Source organism: Crotalus tigris, unplaced genomic scaffold (assembly GCF_016545835.1).
Source record: "Crotalus tigris isolate CLP2741 ecotype Arizona unplaced genomic scaffold, ASM1654583v1 scf7180000018097.2503214, whole genome shotgun sequence".
NCBI lineage: Eukaryota > Metazoa > Chordata > Lepidosauria > Squamata > Viperidae > Crotalus > Crotalus tigris.
In genome coordinates, this window is record NW_024096820.1 from 664,114 (window position 1) to 686,936 (window position 22,823).

Consider the following 22,823-nt stretch of genomic DNA (forward strand, 5'->3'; position numbering starts at 1 on the left):
GTTTCTCAGCCTCTCAATGCCTAGTGAAAGGGCGCCTTGATCTTTGCCCACTGTATTAAGTCTGGTACTGATGTGAGGTCCACTCCTTGTGATGACAACGTGTGTACAGAAGTTTTTGTCCTAAGAGTGCTCCCTCACTGCAGACTCTCTTCCTTTTGGCAATTATTTTGGAGTTGGTATTTGAGAGAAGGCTCGCTTCCATCACAATAGCTTCATATCTGTCCCTGTATCTTTTTCCAAAAAACAGCCACCCTCCTTTGTGCAGAGTCTGCCATCTCCTCCAGAGATTCTGCTTCACGGTCTTGATGTAGGTGGTAGGAGGACTCTTTTTCCCCCAAAAAGCTGACTTCTTTTTTTTCAGAACGATCAACCAAAGCCTTAATGCTCTAGGTTCCAAAGAAGAGCTTTCAAGACTCCTCTCAACAAGGCCTTTCAAAATAAACATGTTATTAAAAGGGATATTCTTTTGAGGTCAATAACAATATTATATCCTAGAATCAGGTCATCATGTTCCACATTCATTGAAATTCTAGGCTTAGTGTTCAATCAGCTCAGGATGCTTCCTTTAGGAAAAAAAGGTTTTCCCAGCTTGTATGATGCCCCATCAGGTTAGAAGACCACAATGACAAATAATTGGTTATATAGCTGAAACTGGTTCCTCCAGGGGGTCATCGGTGAATTCACGTAACTATATTCCCCCTGCCACGTTTGCAAAAATCAGTGAGCTGCCAGTTTTAATAGAAGTAAATCCTTGACTTACGAAGGTTTCTTTAGCCAGCATTCCAGGTTATGAGGGCACCATAAAAGTGGCTTATGGCCGGTTCTCGCACTTACAACCACCTCAGCATCCCCACAGCCACAATTTGGGCACTCGGCAACCAACACGCACTGATGACAGTTGCAGCATCCTGGGTTCACGGGACCTTCCCAGCTGGCTTGCGACCAACAAAGTCAATGAGAGAAGCCGGACTCTCTTAGTGTGCATGGTGATTCACTTAACAACGAAAAGGGCTTTAAATCGGGCCTGGCTCACTTAATGATTGCATCCCTTAGGGATGGGAGTTCTGGTCCCAATTGTCGTCATAAGTAGAGGACTACCTGTAATAGCTAAATCAGAGGAAAGGCTAGCACAAGCCTTGGCCACCACGTGGGGCAGTGCGGGATCTGGTGTCCTGCAAAATCCAAGCCATTGGGTTAAATTGTCTGTGTTTTTGTGTCTATGTGTGTGTGTCTACAGTACATGCATATACACTCAATTGTGGTTTACCCAGATTAATCTAGGCTGGGGAAGTATGTTTTCCCACTCTGAGCCAGCGACTTTAGCTCTGCGTTTAATCTGACAGCCTGTAGCTCAAACTGGAAGCCCATCTCGGCCTCCCGCTTCGCCCAGCACAGCCTCCCATTTGCTCTTCCTCTATGGGCCCCAAAGTATTTTGCCAGCTTGTGTATTTTCTTGTGTATTTTCTCGGCCTGTGATACCCAGGCTTCATGGTTTTATGTTAAGATGGGGACTACTTTATATTTCAGGGTACAATGGGTGCACTGACCAGATCTGTGGGATCCGTTTTGCTTTTCCATCGGATCCACCAGCCTGAGTGTATCTGTACTGTGGCTGTGGCTTACGAAATTGCTGACCAACCGATCCCCTTTTAGCCTTGTTTATTTTGGTGAACGTGGCCCATTTAGCCAGCCGATGGCTCAGTGTGTTCCCACAAATCCCCAAAATTGGATTGTGTTAACCATGGGTGTGTAAAGCAAACACAGCCTATGTCTTTGGGTTCTTATGATGGAAACGAAATGCGGGTATCAAATTTTATAAATAAATAAAATAAACCAAGAATGCTGAATCCTTGTGGTTGTTTTGAATACCAAAAACTGAAGGAAACTTGCAACCTTCCATGCAAAATTCCCTCTGCATTTGTCATTCTGCATTTTAAACTTTCTTTATTAGAGCAGATTAACATAGTTTGCTGCTATTCTAAGCTCGTTTGGAAGTTCGAAATCTGTAACTTTCAACTGCAAATCCTCAAGAGATCTACAGGGCTGTCACAGCTCTCCTCACCCTCACTTTTACACAAAGGCTTCCTATGGAGTAACTCAGCCAGCTAATTTTATTATGAACAAACTACTGGCAGAAGGAAGCAGATGTCCAGGATCTCTGAGCCTCTGGAGCAGGGGTCTTCCAACTTGGCCCTTTGATGACTTGTGGACTTCAACTCCCAGAATTCCTCAGCTAAGCACACGTGTCTGGCTGAGGAATTCTGGGAGTTGAAGTCCACAAGTCATCAAAGGGCCAAGTTGGAAGACCCCTGCTCTAGAGGGTAGGTGGAGGAACTGAGGGTTCATGTTGTGGTTTTGTTGACCCAGTCGAGGGTCAAATGACCAGACTTTGAAAAAGCCGGGCGATAAGAGTCAGTGAGATTTCTATTGCCATGGTATATGCTGGAAATCTATAGTGCACGCAAAGATTTCGGCAGACATGGCCAATTTTTTTCTTTCAGTGAATTTCTAAGTAGACAACCCAACCGCCATGTGCTAGAAAGTTAGAAACACATTTTTCTGCAAATGTGAATGCATGCTTACTACTTCAATGACATTATTTACAGATTCCAATTAAGAAAAGAATGAATGTGGCAGATGCAAAAATTTGGACAACCTTCCAGTCAGTATTTTTGTAACGTTTCTTTTGGTGGAAATAACAGCTTCCAAATATTTTTTTGTAGCTAGCTAAATTTTTTTTTTGTCATTGTTTTTGGAGTTTTTCCCCAGTTTATTTTACAAAACAATTTTGGCTCAACTATACTCTTCGGCCTCCTTACATAATACTTTGCAAATTTGAGACATCTCTATTTGAATAATATTCAGGTTTTGGGACCGTGAAGGCAGTTCCAAACCCAGATCTTTCTTTCCTGCTTCATTTGCAAATATGGCAGATGGTGGTCATGCTAAGATAACCAATTTTTTTCAGCTTCCTTTCTGTGGGAAAGTAACCCTGTGATCCTTGAGATTGTGAGAGATGAAATACAAGTACAAGAAGTACAAGGAGCAACAGGGGGAAGATCATTAAAGAGAGAGTCAGCCTAGGATTAAGGAGAAATTTCCTGGTGGTGAGAACATTTAATCAGTGGAACGGGCTTCAGAAGTTGTGGGTGCTCCAACACTGGAGGTCTTCGAGAAGAGACTGGACAGCCATTGGTCTGGAATGATGTAAGGTCTCCTGCTTGGGTGGGGGTGGACTAGGAAACCTCTAAGGTCCCTTCCAACTCTATATATTCTAGTCTGAGGAGAAAATGGATGGCTGTAGATCACTTTTTGAGGCAAACTGAGAACTGCTAGTCTCCAAGGTCTCTCCCAGCAATGTTATTCTGTATTTTGTATTCTCTAAATACACTTACATCAATCTCAAAATGGCTCCCACGCCTACTGAACCTTTTAAACAGGGAGTCTGCAGGATATGGTTTAAAAAAAAGTATGGAAGCAGCGACACACATTACAAAGAGTCCAGACCTGGGTTTGCACCATCATGCCCGTCCTCCTGACCTTTCCACCCAGGAGCAGGCCATGCAGGCTTGTGGGGATGAGGAATGCAGTGGATTGGGCCCCAGCCTCAGAGTCTCCGCCATGTGAGGGTCTTGCAGCAGAACGGAGCAGAACAGGGGAGAAGGGTCTTCCTGAGACGGGTATAAGAGAGGCAGCCGAGATGACAGGCCACAAACAAAGCCTCTTGTTCTTCTGTGAGGGAGTGGCTGATGGAGCTACTTCACTCTGAAGAACATGGAAAACTAACTGGGAACTTCAAGCCACGAAGGAAGAAAAATCTCAAGACAGAGGGAGCCTTTGTCCCTAGCTGGTTTCTGGTGGATGCCCCTTCAAGGCCTGGGGCCAGATCTGTTCTTCAGTAATGGGTACAAGGAGCTCAGGGCCCATGTGGGTTGCTGGTGGTGCTTCCCCCCCATCCTTGAGTCACCAGAAGATTATGTCAACACAATGTTCACCGCCTAGATTGTCAGCCCTGCTGCTTTTATTTCAGCTCTGGTTTGTATTGTGTAGGAAAATAATAGGAAATCTTATAAGAAAAGCAGTCGGTGCATCGCACATGCTGCCTTTTCTTCCTTTCAGGCTGCTCCCAATCAATGGAAGGACATCCACAGATTACCACTGCGGTGGGCAGATGGGCTGGCATCTCTTTATCTTTGCACTTTTACCTGGCAGAAGCATTGATTTCAGGGACCAAATATAGTAGGTTGTGCTGAAAAGATTCCCCCAGCCGAATCTTCCAGAGTTTTTCATTGCAGTCCTAGGCACACCTCCTCTTTCCACATCTGGCTGATAGATGAGCAGGCCCAACAGCTTTTCCAGGAAGTTCCTGGGGCGTGGAGTTTTGCTAAACCAGGGGAGCGTCAAGCAAGCAAGTAGGAAGTCTACAACTCTTTCACAACTCAATTGTCGATATGGCTTCACAATACGCCTCTGCCGTGTGCGCCGATGGCGTCATTTCCATGAGAGGGGCAGCTATATAAATAAATGAAACCATCAAGGTGAGTGGTCAGCACTGTATTTGTTCTCTTCATTTATGACCCTCTAGCAAACAGAAGTAACGGAAACTGACTGGGAACAATTCAGACCCTTCCTTCCTAACAAAACTGCAAGGCAGCTGCTACCTTCTGTAAGAGCCTAAAGACGGGGCTCTGCAGCTGGCCTGGGGCTCCAAAGGGGGGGGCTTCACACGGGGTGGTTGATAGATTAATATCCAATCCCACCCCCCACCCCCGCTCATCCTACTCCCTCCTTTCCCATCTTTTAGCCAGTGTATTTTGCATTTTTTACAGCTTTGTAGTATTTTATTTCTAGAGTTTTATCTTTTAATGTTGCAAGCCGCCAAGGGTTAGTCTGTGGTAAGATGGGCAACCAGCACATTTGACAAATAAAATAAATATATAAAATAGTAAAAGGAAGGCTGGATCGTCCCCCTTGGTCTTTGAATAAAAGCAGATGTTGTCAGTTTGCACGCACAGATGTGGAAAATACGTGGGAAGGAGCTTCTGGGAGGGCAGCCTCCGTGTCCCCCCCCCCCGGGTCAATGCAGTTATGGGTCATTTCTCACATAACAGCAATTCGGCCTGTGGAAAAAGCGTCTCCGTGTTTATTACTTGGGTGGAAGCCCTGGCTGCTTCCTTCCCCTCTCTGGGAGAGAAAAATAAATAAACCACATGCTGGAGATTATAAATACTTACGAAACACCCCACAGAGCTGTTGCTTAGCAATTCAGCAAGGCATCGGGCAAGCCGATAAGGCAGGCTAGAGCATTTTTTCAAGGGTGATTAAAGCCGCACATTTTGTGGTTCAAATCGATATATGGAATTTGGTCCGCCTTACGGGCAAGAGGTACCTTCAGGGCGATAAGGAGACGGGAGTGCATCGCTGGATACGGAGTAGGCCCAAGCCCTTCACCGAAGCGGGCAGAGGACCTCAGCCAACCGGGTAGCAGCGCTTTTCAGGTAAAAATGCCAGCCAGGCAGGGATCTGAAAAGCTCAGAAACATCACAAAATGGACCAGGGCTCCAGAGAAACTGGCAAACAGTCACGCCATGGATCATGGCATGAAAAAAAATGATTAAAAAAAAAGACAACAGCAGCAGAGGGGCCTGTGGGCCGGAGAGCAGCCCTTTCTAGAAGTGAGTCTCTAGAAAGAATACAGAGAAGATCAGCAAAGACGATAAAGGTTCTGGAGGCCATATCATAGGATGAACGGTTGAGGGAGCTCGGAGTGTCTAGTTTAATGAAGAGAAGGCCAAGGGGGGTGGCAGGATAGCAGCCTTTCAGTATCTGAGGGGCTGCCCCAAAGAAGAGGGAGGGCCAAGCTATTCTCCAAAGCACCTGAAGGCAGGACAAGAAGCGAAGGATGGAAACTTATCAAGGAGAGATCTCCAACCTAGAAAAAGGAGATCCAAGCTCTGCCAGGATCACAGTCCTTTCAGAACAGATGTAAAGTCTCTGTGGCCCCCCTCATGTTGCTGAAACACAGCTGTTCACAATCTCACCAGCCTGGCCATGTTGAAGCCACAGCCCTATCAATTCAGCCATCCTGAAACTTCATTCATGTTTTCCCAAGAATTATTTAGATCTTTCAGTATATTTTTACATTATAACTTTGGTGAGGATACAATTTGGACCTGCAAAGTTCATAAAGAGACACAGGAGTCTGGATCTAGGCTGTCTTTCCACTGCAACCGAGAAATGTCTTTGCAATATTCTATGCTCAGTAAATCCATAGTGCTTTATATAGGATAATTCCAAATTTTTGTATATAATTCAACATTGCGTTCACATTTTAATGTGGCATCAATGTTCCCAAAACCATATTAACAACCCAATGGATATTAAACCAAAATAGGGTGATGGTGGAGGAAGCTTAGATCATTTGTATAAAGGTCCGCTCAATCATTGCATATTTCCAGCATAATAAAAATTTACAGCCATCTTTTTTTTAAATCTTCCCTGAGGTGTCTGGTAAACAAGCCAAAAATATTTTGTTGAAATAGCCATATCTTCATATTACAAGAATCATACTTAGTGTTATTTAAGATCCTTAAGTGCTGATGCCTGCCTCCATTGCATTCCCTCTGAGGGATTTTCTGTCTCTCTACTCCTCCACACCCCAATAAATTGAGCATGTGACATTTGTGTGTTTTGTGTGTATATGTGATTGAGATGGGTGGCATATCAATTTAATAAATAAGGTATGTATGTCTATATCTAGTAGTGGGATTCAAATAGGTCAGGGGTAGGGAACCTTGGCTCTTTTATGACTCGTGGACTTCAACTCCCAGAATTCGTGAGCCAGCATAGCATGGCTGGCTCAGGAATTCTGGGAGTTGAAGTCCACAAGTCATAAAAGAGCCAAGGTTGCCTACCCCTGAAATAGATGAACAACCGACTTCCGGAAGTCCGTTCTGGGCCTGGGCAACAAAAAATGAGCTATCGGTTCTGCCAAAGTAGTGCAAACCAGCTGAATCCCACCACTCTCTCTATCTCTATAGATATGGTATACATACACTGTATGCACCTGACCAAATAAATAAATGACCTAGGCATTACCAAAAAGAAAAAAGTTTAAAATTCAACAGGAAAGCAGTCTCCCCCCCCCAAATATTCAGGTTAAACTTGCATTTTTCTGTAGCAGAGTTTCCAACCATTTGCTCCCCCCCCCCCAGTCCACTGAATTTTCAGCTGCAATTTTATTCCTCTCGACTAAGCTTTTGGTGTTATCCGCAGCCTCTGAATATTCGGGGTAATAAATTCAGTGCAAAGACCAGTTTCATGAGGAGCTCTTCCATTGAAGAGCCTGGGCTGGAATTCATGAAAACATCACTATTTCAGGACAAACAGAGACCATCCTTTGTAATCACACTTTATGTGAGAACCACAACGCAAGAATACCTGAGTCGCTCTCCAGGGCTGTCTCCCACCTTTCCTTGCTCTAGTTTTTTCTTGTCTCCCCCCCCCCCCCCAGAAAGCACCGATTGATATGCTGTTCCTGTTCAGGGCAAACTATATTCTGAAAAGTGCCCCCCCCCAAAAGGCAATAATTAGTGGGCAAAGGAACTTAAGGAAGAAAAAAGGAGATCTTATGACTTTGTTTTTTATTATCCTTGCGCATCGCCCTTGTTTCCATGTGTCCATCCACCATCTCACATGTTTTCTTTTGCCCCATAAACTTCTCACCTCCATCTAACCACGACTTCCACTGTCTTTTCCTTCTCAGGTCACTCACTCTTCCTTTGTATCTTTTTTCCTCCTCCTCCTCCGTCATAATGGAACATTACCTAATGGTAAGGCTGCAGAAAGAAAGGGCACAAACCAAGCATGGATTTACTATGCGTGAAAGCAAAAGGGTTTCTTCGCTAGAGGCTACTACGGTAGTCTTAGTGTTAGATTAAATCAGTGTTTCTCAACCTTGACAATTTTAAGGCATGTGGACTTCAACTCCCAGAATTCCACAGCCAGCATTGCTGGCTGTGGAATTCTGGGAGTTGAAGTCCACATGCCTTAAAATTGTCAAGGTTGAGAAACACTGGATTAAATAGCACTAGGAGATACAGGCCAGGTACCAAGACTCAGCATAATGAATTTGAATTGAATACTTGATTTGGCTAAGTGTGTGATTAGACAAAGCACAAGGAATTTGTGTCCGGTGCAGAAGCTCTCAGTGTACCTGCAAAGCAACAGAATAACGATGTTCATAATAATATCAATAAAGGGGGGAATAAAGAAGATGATAAGAAGTCTTCTATTGTTATGGTTTACCCTTAATCTTAAGTATACTTTATTTGCTTTTCAAATTTTAATGCCCTGCATTCATTCTCTATTATTTACAACCATTTTCAGCTTTATTTAAGGAACCGTTACACATGGTATTACTTTAACAAGTGTGGCTGTGAAAAGAGGTTTTATTCCCACCTCCCAATGTCGACTTGTGAGAAAATGCTATTCTAGGCATCGGGGGTCAAATTATTCCCAAAAGTGCGCTATGAATTTAAACATTGCTCTGGATTTTTTGTGATTTTAGATATGACATGTACTTTCACATGGCTTTTTTTCTCTTTTTCTCCCCCCCTCCTTTTAAGAAACTTTACATTGGTTCTTGTTTGTTTTTATCTTTTGATTAAAATCCTTAACAGAAATTAAGAAACAGTACTGCTTGCGTTTGTTAGCCTCCCCCCCCCTTGGAGTGGTCTAGACCAGGGGTAGGCAACCTTGGCTCTTTTATGACTCATGGACTTCAACTCCCAGAATTCCTGAGCCAGGGCTCAGGAATTCTGGGAGTTGAAGTCCATGAGTCATAAAAGAGCCAAGGTTGCCTACCCCTGGTCTAGACCCAATAAACAGGTGGCCAAGCTGCCCCAGGGCCCGTCCCTTTTCTTGGGGTACCCCCCCCAGGCCCTGTCCTGGACAACCTTGACCTGCCCTGCCCAGTTAAGAGTCTAGACTGGAGCAAAGCAATCAGTCAATCAGAATGGAGCTGGGCGGGACCTTGGAGGTCTTCTAGTCCAACCCCCTGCTCAAGCAGGAGACCCTATAGCCATTCTGGACAAGTGGCCGTCCCATCTCTTCTTAAGAGCCTCCAGTGATGGAGCACCCACAACTTCTGGAGGCGGCAAGCTGTCCGACTGGTTGATTGTTCAAATAAAATTTGAAAAAAATGTCTAACAAAATGGTTAGTTTGGTGAAGTGACTTTATCCATCAGACAGCCCAGCGGATTCCAGGGTTCCCTCCGTACCGCGCAGAGATGGGGCCACTCTGATCAGCAGACGCAACAAGGGCGGAGGAAGACATCCCGCTGCCCTTAAGGGCACAAGGCAAGGGCTAAAATGGGGGGGGGGTGTCAGACTCACTTCGGCTCTCCCTCCAGTGGGGCTCCCAGCAGCTCTCCTGGCACTTCCATGCCTTGAATCACCCCACCTCAACCAAGGTCCGCCTTAGGACCGGCACACAGGGAGAGGCTGCGTAGGAGCAGAGGGATCCTTGGCCCAGTCAATCCACCCCCTGCGGGGAGCAATCGGACCGAACCAGCCACCGGATCCTTCAGGGAAGCTGAAAACTCCCAGAACTTGATGGGGTCCATCGATCCCCTGGGTGGGCTGATCTAACAGGTCCTGTCTCCCTGCAGTTAGTGCTGGCACCTGTCAATCCAAAGGCAAGCAGAGGGTCATCTGATCACGGCAATCCACCAATGTCTTCACTGCCAAATCACATCTCAACTGCCCGAAACAAAATACAGATCCAGCAAATTCCTGTCGGCATGCTTTTTATATTGTATACTCTGCTAAATGATTTTTGTTCCTGCGTTGGTATCTATTTTGTGTTTTTTAAAAGTAAGATTGATTTAACATTCAGCATCTTCCTTAATTAAATGATCCAGCAGACAATTCTTAATCTATACAACTAGCTTTAACGTAAACTGTTCTCAACAGTCCTCCTTGCGTGCAGAATTTACACCCGTATCTGCTCTGTGGTGGAATGTGTTAACGTTCAAACAGGAGTGGGGTTTGCTAACGGGGCCGGGTCCCTGAAGCATCGGCCAGAGCAGCAATGACTAAGTGAAAACCAGAAACCACTTTGCAGCTCAGAATATTGAATAATCTTTATTGAAAATATAAAAGATTTACAAAGCCACTGATACCCAGGATGGAAGAGTTCATTAAACGTTTTTAAAAACATCAGAATGGCAGAAAGTCAATGATGTTTTTCACAAAGTCTCTTTTCCATTCTCCCATATTTTTTTTCCGGTAGGAAAGTTCTGTGCAAGAATTGCTTTTCATGAAACAAACATTCTAAAAGCCATGAGTAAATTCATTATATTGTAATAGGAAACTAACATTACTAGCAATTTCCCCTATTAATGGTTATTAAAGCCTCTAGAAGAAAAACCACTGATTTGGAAATTGGAACAAAAATAATCAAAAGGAATTAGTAACTAATGCTGTTTTTTTTTAATCAGCCACACACAATCCTTATATTGCTGTATACCCTTCCCCATGGGGACTTTAGAAATATACAATGAGTTTAGCATACTCATAATGCTAAAAAATAGCAAAGTAACGTAACAGATTTTATTAATCTTAAATGCAGCTGCCAGAAATAGCCTTACAGCTCTCCTCCCGGATAAAGGAGGGATGGCTACAAAAGGTAATTTAATCCATTATATTCTTGAGGACGACTCAGAGGCTACTCAGAAGCAAACCAAGAGTCGTCGTGAGCTGCCAGAACTGAATTCCTAATTTTCTGTATTGTAGCACCGAAGGGAAAAACATAAAGAAACCAACCATGTTAATTCCATCCATTCTAGCAGGCTGTACTTTTGTTTAAGATTAAAAACGTTCAATGCGGAAAAGCACATAATTGTAGTTTTGGATTTTAATAGCCAAAGGCACTGAATTGATCCTGCAACCTGCCCCGGGTTCAAGAGCAGGCCCCGCCCAGGAGTCAAGCTCCTCAGCTGGCCCCGGCCTTTTCCCTCTGGGGCCACCGGGGCGCATCCAAACTGGATCCATCCATCCATCCATTTAAACCGCCATGATTGACTGAACTCTTGTGTGGAAGGATACCAATTTCTGGAGCAGGGAGCACGGAGTTTCTTGTGCCCCCCCCCCCTTCTCCAAGAGGCACAAGCATTACGCATTCCATTAACAGGGGGGAGGGATGGGGAATTATGGGAATGGGGGCTTTTTTTCCCATCTGCGGAAAGGTAAAATAAGCTATTTCATCTGAGGCAAAATGACACCGCCAAGAATTCTGACTTGGAGGGAGGGAGGGAGGAAGGAAAGAAGGAAGGAAATTGTTAACAAGGCACTATATGATAAGCATGAAGAGTCCCTGAGACTCTGGTTGGGCTCAATATCTCCTTTCTCTAGTTAAGTAGTTCAGAAGAATTAGGAAAATACAATACAGACTATTTTATAGGAAATATACCTATAGGAAATAAACCAGTTGCTAGAGAGTATATAGCTTTTTATCACTTTTTTTTTAAAAAAAGACCTTTTTCAAATGCAAAAATTGGTCCATTTTTAATTATCAGTAAGCCAGACTAATTACTTCACTAAGCTTAAACTGCTTTCAATTACAACTTTGCAATATTGCTACAAGAGGAGTAACTACATTCTAAAAAGCTGGATGAATGCTAAACGAATGAGGCAATCTTAAGAGCGTTTTGTTATTTTGAAAACTGCCAGTATAGCATATAAATCACAGTATCAATACTGAAATTTAAAGCTAAACTTTCCTTTAAGTTTATTGGCAACTCCACATAAGAGAAACAACACAAAATTGAGCAAACAACGCTGCTTCAATTATCCCACCCGGGGTCATGCGATTCAAAATCCTCCAATAAAAATACTGAAATATTTAATGTATAATCTACTTAAAGAGCAGTCACAGTTCAGTTACGATGGACCCATCTAGAGGCTACTTAAGATCCAGATTTTAATTTCCAATCTGTGGGCCCCCCCCCTTGCAGTCACATGACCAAATTTTGGGTGCCCAGCAACACCAGTGCATTTATGTCTGTTTGCAGCATCCCTTGGTGAATAACCTCTATTTTAAGACTGCTTTGTCAAAAAGTAGCACTTACTTGCTTTCTTTTGAGGGGGGGGGGACACTGTGCCCATAGCTACTGACTGGTTCATTTAACAACTGCTTTTAAGGATTATGGCAGCTGTTCACAAAAGAGGCTGGTCACATCACGGCGATAAGCCGAGGGCTGCCTGTCACCCGGTCCATGAAGCCAAGAGCTCCCACCAAGCCTTCCTCGGTACGGGAGCTTTCTGCCTGCAAGGGGAGGGAAGCCGTGGGACCCCAGGGTCCTTGGTCAAATGCAAGCAAAGCCCCCCCCCCTCTGCCTATCTGGCTCCTTCCTTGCCCTGAAACTTCTTGGGATTTCCCTGCTTTCCTGGCAGACAAGTCAGCCCGTCCGATCCATGAACGGTTCTGAGAAAGTGGGGACCCCGTCTGGACATCTAGAGGAGGGGGAAGAGGAGGAGGCGGTGGATGGGCAGCTGTTGCTGGAAGATGTGCTGGAGACTTTGCGGTGCAGCTATCGCTAAAAACCTGCAAGGAGAGACAGCCCCGGGCTCTTTGGGGTACCAGGAATCCATCCTGCCCAGCCCTTTTCCCTATCGGAGCCGCCAGGAGGACGCTGCGAGAATAGCCGGAAGGAGCTGCTACGCAACAGGGGGAGCTGGTGTGTTGTTGCAGGTCACCTGCTCCAACTTCTTCTAGAGAACAGCCACACACCCTCCTCCTCCTCCTTAGGGATCAGTGGCGGATACGCCGTCTCAAAACGACCAAAATGAGTCAACCGTGGCAGTCTTTGCAAAACTACTCTTAAAAATGGCAGCCTGCTTTGACGGCTTCATCTTTTCCTTTTCGAAAAATCCAAAGCAGCTGCGAGTGGGACAATGCGCACAAAAGGGAATTTTTGCAGTTTGGGTTAGTGACGTCGGCTGAGGTGTGCGGGGATAAAGGTCTGGTGCCCACTCGCTTGCCAAGCCACGTTCTTAAACTTTACATGAAAGTTTCCAGGCAGCGTCCCTTCGTATTTTAATACCTAGAACAATTTATCAAAATGGGTCCAAGTAATTTATTCAAAAGCGGAAGGGCTAAACTTCTGGGAGAGATCGACCGAGCCACTCTATGAGTGACCGCTTGCATTAGGGGCAGGCGAAGGAACTTCTTTTAACCCAAACTTTTTATCTACAACATCCCCAAACCCGGATTTCTACGGTGGTATTATCGACAGGCTAGGGAACCCCAGGCAGAGGCTTCCTCCCCAGGGGCGCTTTCTGAAGAGCGGCGGTCGATGGCACCTCTGGGGGGGGGAGGGCTTCCGGCGGGAGATCCGGGCGCCGGCCGCTGGGGCGGAGGCTACAGGAGCCGGGCGTGGCGTCTGTGGGGCCGGGCGTAGCCGCTGTCGCTCGAGCTGCCTTGCAAGCTGTCTTCTGCGTCGCTGCCGCTCCCGCTGCTGTCCATCTCGGCCGGGGTGAAGCCCAGTCCTTCAATGTCCACCTCTACACGGGGGAAGAGGAGGGAAGCGTCAGAGTTGAAGACCGTAAGTCTCAACGTTGCCAAGACTGGACATTCCTGGCTTAGGATATGTGTACAAAGGAGTTTCCGCTTGCAATAAATGCACTTAAAGGGTAACTCCAACTTTTCAAACTAACTCTTACCTTTAGTAACCCGGAATAAAGTCCAGTATTCATTCTGCACAATAATAGTAACAATGCAACAATCACCTCAGTAGGTCCTGGGACACTGTCCAACATTAACATGGCAATTGTTGCAGGATTACCTCAAATTGGATTGGAACAAGACGTGGCTTACGGCCTGAGCTGTCGTTTGTTTTGCAAAGAACACGCTGAATCTTGACGCTTTGGACCTCTGACATTAAGGCTTCATTCTTCTCTGCAGCAACCGGTTTTCTCTCTAACTGCTAATTAAATTTGTTTTTCCAGCCCATCACAAATTGTTATTGAAATTTTGTTTTTCAAAAAGAAGTTGGGTAGCTTTGAATGGCCTTGAGTCTTCCTGCTGCACACTCTGCACCTGTTGGTGCGTTTCAAGTGTGGATACTTTTAGATGGGAGATCTCAGAATTCGAACTGCCTACCTTGCTCCGAATCCGTCGATATCGTCGATCCGAGGCTGTCTGTGCGGACTCGCTCCAGGCCCTGCACGGAGAGCTGTTCCAATCTACGCTTGAGGTACCGATGTTCTCGCTGCAGTTGTTCTTTAATGTTCAGAGCTTTCCGATCCTGTTCTTCCAATTTCTACAGACCCAAAATCAATGAGACCCATCTGCTTAACAAAGAAAATAATCTTCTGCTCGCATCTGATTGGCCCCCGGATTGCAGGGAAGCGATCCTGAAGAGGACTGCAAGGTCCAGACTATCCCCACAGGGGTGATATAGTAGCTGCCACTTTTCTTGCAAAGGGTGGTGGTAGGCAAGGAAGCTGGAGACTTTTCCCAGCAGCCCTGATTAGGATAGTGGGGGTGGAGGTGGGGGGCGGAGAAGGGAGGGGCTCCAAATACTTGCTCCCCCAACTATTTCTACAGAAATGAACCGAATCCCTGCTGCTACTAACAACGGGGAAAATAATCCCAATTAACCTTGTTCCCCCAAAAAGACTCTCTTTCCTGAACAACAATCCCTGGTTGGGTTCGTGCACACATAAAGCTGTAGGACAGTGTTTCTCAACCTTGAGCATTTTAAGGCATGTGGACCAACTCCCAGAATTCCACAGCCAGCAATGCTGGCTGTGGAATTCTGGGAGTTGATGTCCACATGCCTTAAAATGGTCAAGGTTGAGAAACACTGCTGTAGGATATCGTAACAGTCTGTCAAACAGAATGATTAAACGGATATGGAACCATGTAAGCAAACAAACAAAAAATCACAGCTTAAAAAGCAACCGACTTTACAGTTCTCCAGGAGGTAGTCCCAAAGAAAGGAAAAGCATTTAGTTGAGTACAAAGTGGGTGTTACAAACAACTCGCTGTGGGTAAGTTGAGATTGTAACTCAGAACCCTTTTCCTGTTAGTTAAAATGGATGTTTCTGAATGGTGCAGGGGCGTCCGAGGCCGGCACAGCCTCTGCTGCAACGTCCATCTAAATCCATTTGCGCCAGAGGAGAACCAGGTGAAAAATGAGCCCTTAATCCTCTCTTTCAGCTACCTTTGGCCTCATCTCCATCCCCACTAAGGTAAACATAACTTTGGACTCCAGGGAGTCTTTGACTCTTCTTGCCAATTCTTCTCTATGGGAATATCAGGCTCTCCTGCAGATGTTCTGCACTGAAGGTCTGGTTACAGGTCATTCAAACAAGGGCAGGTAATTTGCGGGCTGAGTCCACCTCTAGTTGTAAATCAAGGGTTTTTAAAACCACTTGAAATAAGTCACAGTGATCTGGCAGGCATGTTATGTTAAGAAAAAACAAAAAACAAAAGGGGGGGAATGCTTTTGTTTCCTACATATCAAAGCCATTATCTAGAAGTCTCCCTGTTCATTTGTGGCTAAGGAAAGCAAGAACGTATATATTTTAAAATGTGACTTCTTCCCATTTTATATACTCCAAGTTGTGGGCGCACGCTGCTCTGATAGCCCCCAGGGCAGGGGTAGGCAACCTTGGCTTTTTTATGACTTGTGGACTTCAACTCCCAGAATTCCTGAGCCAGCATAAAAGAGCCAAGGTTGCCTACCCCTGCCCTAGGCGGTGAAGCACAGGGTGGCTCCAGAGGGCTTCTTTTGTGAGACTTACTTGGGTGTGTTTGGGACCCCAACGGCACAAGCCTCGGCTTTTGTGGTGGCAGGGCAACGCTTTGCCCGTTCCTGAAGGGTATGGGCAGCCATAGCATAAAGTCTCCGGAGGAGTTGGGGGAACTGAGAAGTTTAAAAAAAACCTTCAAGACCGGTTTATAAATGAGATTGTGCAATTCCCAAGCTATTTCAGCAACATTTTTCGAAGTTGAAAAAAATTATAATTTGAGCCAAAGTCTGAAACAATCAGAAGAAACAAAGGAGACCAGCGGTCAAGGCTGGAGTTAAAACCTCTTCTTATATACTCCTGCGAGGCCCTATACAGCCTCTGCCCTGGACACAAAAAGGGTGTGTAAAAAGGTGATCCTACCAGCATTTCACAGTACTCTGAGTAGCGGGCGACTCCAGCTGACCGGGTCCCTCCCAAAGGCTATACAGCAGGTGTTTCCCACAATGATTTAGGCCTCTTTCTGATTTACCTTGATGTGTACCTTGGCTCTTTTCAGCAGGCTGAGGGTGGTGTGCCTCGTGCTCTCGGCTCCTAAAGGGACCAGCTGTTTTAACTCTTCTAAATAGAGCCGTAGTTTCGCTCGCCTGGAACGATCGAGAGTTAGAAATTTGCTTTAGTGTCATTAGCATTCAAAATCTGCCCTACTTTCCACACAGTATTAATTGCAAATAAGTTATATTTCCCTAGCATTTATGCCTCACAGCTACCACACGCAAGAGATCTCCTCCAGTATCCGTGGGGATGCATCAGAGGCTGACTGGGCACTAAAGGAGCCCTGAATACACCCTGCGTGTTCGAGTCACCAAATATGTTAAAACTATAAGCCCAGAGTAAGATCCACACAACACAGTGTATCAATCCAAGCAAACCACACTACTACAGTGTTGTATCAGGAAATGGTCTGTCGACACTGAAGGCCAAGCCAACAATCAAAGACCCCCTTGGGCCAAGCACGATTCCTGGTGAGGGAATCCCTGCAGTTTTCTTGGAAGCGATCTGCTATTTCTTTCTTCCAACAGGCTCTTGAAGCACCCAAATGAACGACGCCCTCGCAATATCAAGTAACTCATTCAATAATTTTAACTACTGATACACAAAGTTCCTCCTTTTATTTCTGTTTTTCTTTTAGCAATATTCTCTTTGAGGCAGAGAAAATAAAAATAACGGGATCTCCAATCTTTCCTCCAAACTAGGCATTCTATTAGATCTCTTCCTTTCTTCCCTCCATCTCCAGTCAAAATCTGGTCTTTGGATAGCTTTGACTCAGCTGTTCCACAGCTTTCCAGGATCTACAAAGGACAGCTGAGGTGTGCCAGAGTGAATTGAAATGTGGGCACTACTCAACATAACTGTTGTATTGATTCATTTAGTGTTCAGGCTTTTCCTAACGGGAATCTTCTTTCCTCACTGACTGAATCCGTATTTTCACGGAGCTATGATTTTTTTTGGCACAGTGCTCTTTTCATTCACCAAAGCCCAAAGAGTTCCGTTTGGAGGGAGGAGAAACAATTTGCCATTTAGAACAACACAAAATAATGCAGGAATCCATCAGCATGTTTATTTTCTCACTTGTAACAAAAGATGGAGCATGCAAACAAGGAGTTATTGGTAAAAAATAAAAAACCTGTTAGTTGGATACAAAAAAGCTGAGATATGGTCCCCATCTTCCCAGCAGTCTCCTAAAAAGTATTATTTGGGGTCCTCAAATCTTCCACTGGCTCTGCCTGGGAACAGTGGTGCCTTCCTGGCTACATTCAGATGTGCTCATCAGAGCTTCTGTAAGCCCGAGACCAAGTTATTGGAAAAACCAGAAAAGCCATTCCTTCCAGGTAAGTCTGCCTGCCCTTTAAACTCAGGTAATGTTAAAGCGAAATGAAGCCCCTAACTAAAGTATGTTCTTCTCCAGTGCAAATATATTTGTGTGATTTAAAAACAGTCAGTAACAGGATCCTGAAACTTGGCTTTTACATTCACCAGGACATCCTGGAGCCTTGTGGCGAACTGATGTAACCATTCTCATGTGATAAAGTCCTTGGGTATAAGGCCAGAGACTAGTCTGGTTAGTTTCCACTAATGCAGAAAACAGCAGGGGCCTACCTGGAGAGTCCGTCCCCGTGTACGAAGCGAGGGTGGAACCCAATTCCTCTGAAGTGTACATCCACGGGAGGGGTGGCTGCTTCCTGGATCTTCCCTCTGCTATTTCTCCCCTTGCCACTTTCCTTCCCAGTCCAAGTCTCCAGGGCCTGAAGCCATGCAGGCCTGGGCTTCAGATCGGATTCCAAACAGGCTGCTTCCGTCTGAACGAGGCTCCTGGATAGCAGCTATCTATTTTTCCAGGACTGGGGGGCGGAGGGGGGGGAGGGGCGCTGTCCTCTGTCTGGAGCTACCCTGCATCCCTGGAAAGTTGCAAGCCCATGTTCCGTTCACACTTCATATGCTCCAGAGCACCAGGGTGGAATGCAATGCCCAGGGATGCAGTCCCAATGCAAAGAAATGGAGTTAGCTGGATGGAGAGGAAACAGGCCTTCTTCTCTCCCCTTACCAGCATTATTTCTTTTAAATATCTATAACGTGGAGATTGACCCTAAGCAGATACATGCTGTGGCCTGCTTCACCAGGTGAATCCCAAAGACAAATTTTAAACGTGGGACCGGAAATTAGAAAGTTCTTTCAGATTTGTAATATACATATTACTCAATAACTTCATTAGTTAATTATGCCTTCTAATTAAGAGTAAGTGATGAAATTTGTAACTGCTAATCTACCTAAAGGAAAGCACTACAAATGTTCCCAAACAAGGAAAATGACAAAACAAAACAAAACAATAATAAATTTTAATAGAGTATCCGATCTGGGTGGTTCATTCCCACGAGAGGTTTTGTCTTCCAAGGTTTTGGACTGGTGCCGATGTCCCCATCCTGAGGGGGAAGTTCCCCCTGGCAGTGTGGGAGCTTTGGGCTATTGGGTGTGTGGCATTTATAGGGTGCCTGTTGTGTGTGTGGCTTTTTAGATGTTGATTGGGGTGTTGATGGCTGGCTATTACGTCATTGGCGCTCGCCCACTAAGTTACTTGATAAGCTGGTGGTAAATCTGCACTCCTCAATTTTAATATAATTTAGCGTATATTCATTATTAAAACTACCATCTTTTGTGGCATGGACTGAGAGCTGAATCTACAGTATCTTATTCAGCTCATTATTTTTGCCAAAATAAGTTTTCCTTTTTTAATAAATGCTCCAAGTCTTTAGCAGCAGCAAGCCAAAATTTCAGCTTTTTATTGATCTTTTATCTATGTGAAAACTATGTTTATACAATGCGATCAACAAAAGATAGTAACACACGAATAAGCGACATAAAAGGGCACCCATGTGGAAGCCCCCTTTTTGCTAATTAGGGCCTGCAGGTTCTTCAAGGGAGGCATTTGGGCAGAGAAGGCAGACCTTTCCCCAGATTTACAAGGCTGCTGCTTCGTAAATCTGTTCCAGGCTGTCTCTACACATTCAGGTGCCCAGGCAGCAGAAAGCATTCTGCAAAAGCCACGAAAAGGCCCCCCAAATAAATGCTATATTCATTCGCAGAGAGCATTTCTTATGTCCACCTCTGCTTTCCATTCTTTCAAGGGGTTGTACTACACTGTTAATTTCGGCAGACCACCCAATTCTTCTTCAACTTTCTAGGGATGGGAAGTTGCTTTCATTTTTCTCTTCCAGCTTAATGGTGTGCTTAATTCTTTTAAAATAGCATAAATTCATTTAATCCTATTTCCAGAAAAGTCATGTGTCCATAAACAGTTACAATTCCTTAAAATGAAATCAGAATTTATTAAATGTAATTTTATTTGAAACTGAAATATAAATCAGAGATGTTTTAAAACAAATTCCTAAAAGATTTCAAATTTGCTGCAAACTCCTGATGAAATATGTACGTATAAAATTATCCATATATAAATGGTATGTATAAATATGCAAATGAGTAAAATTTGCATAAATTTAACTCACCGATTTCCATTAAAAAAGCTTCATTGTTTTATTCTATCAATATGCAAATGAGTAATTATCAATCAATACATCTGAATTGCCATCTGTGTATATTAATACCTCTATCAATTCTGTTATTACTTACCTATGTTTTTCTAATTCATTATGTGAGGACCTATTAAAAACAGAAAATGTGATACTTTAGAATATTATGTATTAACTTGGAGTACTTTAGAATATTGTGTATTAACTCAAATAGAAACATTTGTTTTAAAAGTTCCTAATAGGAACTATTTTAAAAGAATTTAGGCACTTAACTCAGTACACAAAGAACACGATTTCTTTGTTTTTCTCAGGTTTAACACAGTTTTAAGATCAACCCTGAATCAGATTAAATTTCTGTAATATCTCAAACTGAAATTTGATTGTTGGGATGTAATAGAAAACTCAGTCACAGGACTAACTGAAGATTAAATGAACTTGGACCATGGCAGAAAACAGTTACCTTAGTAGATATGTTTTTCCTCCTCCTGCCTAAGAACTTAAGCTAAATGTAGAAGCAAGTTCAACAAACAGCAAACCTTATAGGACACTGTCACGGTATCCTGAGGAAGGAAGCCATCTCACGGGCCCTTTAGAATAAACTGACATTACCTCATCCTTACCTTTGGGAATCTACGTGAGAAAAAGTATTCCCATGAATAAAAGTGTAATTACCACCGGGCCAACAGTATCACAGCAAAAATACCGCACACGTTCAGCCCTGGCACAGTGCACTCGGCAGGGAATTGCCGTGATTTCATAGGCCAGCCGCAAATAACAGACTGAGCCGAAGGCAAAAGAGCCTCTGTACATTAAAGGCTGGTGGCTCAGTCACATGGCCAGAGAGGGGAAAAAATGCTCACCTTCTTATTTGGCAACCTTTTCTTAGGATGAGAAGGTACCAGATATGCAATGCTAATAGCGGACTCAATTTGGGGTGCCCAATACTACCCGCTATGCATCTCCCTGGGGAGGGACCAATGGTGGGATTCAGCCGGTTCGCACCACTTCGGCAGAACCGGCAGCTCATTTTTTGTTGCCCAGCAGGCCCAGAATGGACTTCCGGAAGCGGCATCCCCACAGAGAGCCGCTTGTTGACCTGTCTGAATCCCACCACTGGGAGGGACCTGCAACTATTCTCCACAGATCTGGCACAGCACCTGGAGATAAAAATCTGGTTTCACACACCACGAGATGTCTGGTTTTAACAGGCCATGTTTTATACAACACAGTTAAGCAACCCGTCGCTATTTTCAGAACAGAGACATCAAAACAGGGCTGAGAACCGAGTCGGGGATCACGAGATCCACTTTAGGGCACTCCTACGTTCAATTGGGTGCAGTCAGCAGGGAACACAGGACCGGACCGGGCCGGGCCAGCCGTGCACCGGCTGGATTGGGCCACGACTGTAGGACAGCAGGGTCCCGAGTGCCGTCTGCTCCCGCCGAGCTGGCCAGGCACCGTAACAGGGCCGCCAGCTTCTTCGGATCGGATCTGGAAGTGGTTCCCTCCGGCCGGTGGGGCTGGCTCCACTTCCCCTCTGCCCTCTGGGGCTGCAGTCCAGGCCTCGGCAGGGCCTCCTCTGGCCCTGGAACCGGGGCTCCTTTGGGCCCGCCCGGTGCTGCCTTGGCCGGCCACAGGTACAGTGGGCTCCAAGGAGGCTGTTCTCTCCCGCAAGGGAAGCACTCGGGCCCCCCTCCCCAGGCTCGGACAGCCTCGCACGGCCTCCTGTCACCCAGGCGGCCCACCTGCCTCCCTTGCCGGGAGGGGGGAGAAAGCGGGGACTGGGCTCCAGGGCCAAACGCCCCCCGGGGCGGCCAGGCGGGGGGCGCGCGGCTATTTGGGCCGGTCCCCTCCCGGGCAGGCTGCTGGTGGGGGAGGAAGGCAAGCCGGGCCTTCGCGGGACGAGCTCGCCTCTTCCTCCGTTCCCGTCCCGGCCGGAGCAAGGCGGCCCAGGCAGGCAGGCAGGGCGAGAGGAGGAGCGGCCGGGGCCCCACCCGGCCCGGCGCTCGCTTCCTTTCAGGGACGGATCTCCCCTCCCCCCCTCCCTCCCCGCAGGGCTCGGCCACGGAAGCGGCTCCTCGGCTGACTTTCGGGGGGTGAAAAAGCGCCCCTGGGGACCCCCCTCCCTCTCCCGCAGAGCCCTCCCGGGCGCCCCCTGCCCGTCTAGCAGCCTCGCGTGCGGCGCCCGCCTCCCTCGCCCCGCTCAGCCCGGGAGGCCTCCTGGCCAGGGCCGGAGGGCGGCGCGGGCCGGGCTGCCCGGGCGACGTGGCGGCGGCGCCGGGAGGGAGAGAGCCCCGCGGGGGGCGGTGGAAGATGGCGGCGGCCTCCCCCGCCCACTCACCGGCTGCCGGGGGCCTTCCTGGCGGCGGTCCTCCCCCGGGCGCAGGCCCGCTCGAAGGGGGGCAGCGCGGAGGCGTAGCCGTGCTCGGCCTCTGCGGGAAGAAAGCGCCGCGTCAAGGCAGGCCCGGCCCGCCGCAGCCCTCGCCCGCCCGGACCCCCCCCCGCCCGCCCCGGAGCCCCCCGCGCACCCCGCTCGCGCCGCTCCAGGTACTCGGCGGCCTCCAGCAGCATCAGCAGCGAGTTCCACTCCATCGCCGCCTCGGCCGCCGCCTGCTCGGGCTCCCCTCGGGCGCGCCGCCTCCCGCCCCGGTTGGCAGGTCGCTCGCTCGACGGGCAGCCGCGCCCGCCAGTCGCCGGAGGCGGAGCCGCCGCGCCGCCAATCGCGGCCCGGACGGGGACGCTCAGCCCGCCTTCGGAGGCGGACGGCGTGGACGGCCCCGGCCGTCGCGGGCGCTCATAGGCCGGCCGCTATAGCAACAACTCCGAAGCCGAAGCTTAGCAACAGCACGTGGTGGCCCGGCCCCGCGCTCGCTGACTGGCTGGGCTCGCGTATGCAAAGCGGGGCGCGCCGCGGGATTGGGCGCCAGGGGGTCTATGCAAATGAGGCCGGGGACGCCGACGTCACGAAGCCTGGGGGAA

General features: G+C 46.8%; 1 protein-coding gene across 2 annotated transcripts; it reads right to left on the minus strand.

Annotated features, from left to right (window-relative positions):
* Window positions 1–10,119: 10,119 nt before the first annotated feature.
* Window positions 10,120–22,534, minus strand: MXD4 (MAX dimerization protein 4). Of its 2 annotated transcripts, none has more exons than XM_039347637.1 (6): window positions 22,373–22,534; window positions 22,186–22,276; window positions 19,945–19,974; window positions 16,304–16,406; window positions 14,165–14,324; window positions 10,120–13,566 (listed from the first exon to the last, which is right to left on the minus strand). In XM_039347637.1, exons 1-6 carry the CDS (start codon window positions 22,434–22,436, stop codon window positions 13,424–13,426), a joined length of 591 nt encoding a protein of 196 aa, XP_039203571.1. In that variant the 5' UTR covers window positions 22,437–22,534; the 3' UTR covers window positions 10,120–13,423. The 2 variants fall into 2 exon arrangements, with proteins under 2 accessions (XP_039203571.1, XP_039203570.1); XM_039347636.1 differs by having other exon boundaries at window positions 16,292–16,406; window positions 22,373–22,533.
* Between the last annotated feature and the right edge of the window lie 289 nt (window positions 22,535–22,823).

Excerpts from the sequence above, each read along its gene's own strand:
- MXD4 (XM_039347636.1), bottom strand. The coding sequence starts at position 22,436 with ATGGAGTGGAACTCGCTGCTGATGCTGCTGGAGGCCGCCGAGTACCTG. Across the intron at positions 19,975-22,185 it reads AGGAAGGCCCCCGGCAGCCG|GTCCTCACATAATGAATTAG; the intron begins GTGAGTGGGCGG and ends TGTTTTTAATAG. Across the intron at positions 14,325-16,291 it reads GAGCCAAGGTACACATCAAG|AAATTGGAAGAACAGGATCG; the intron begins GTAAATCAGAAA and ends TTGGGTCTGTAG.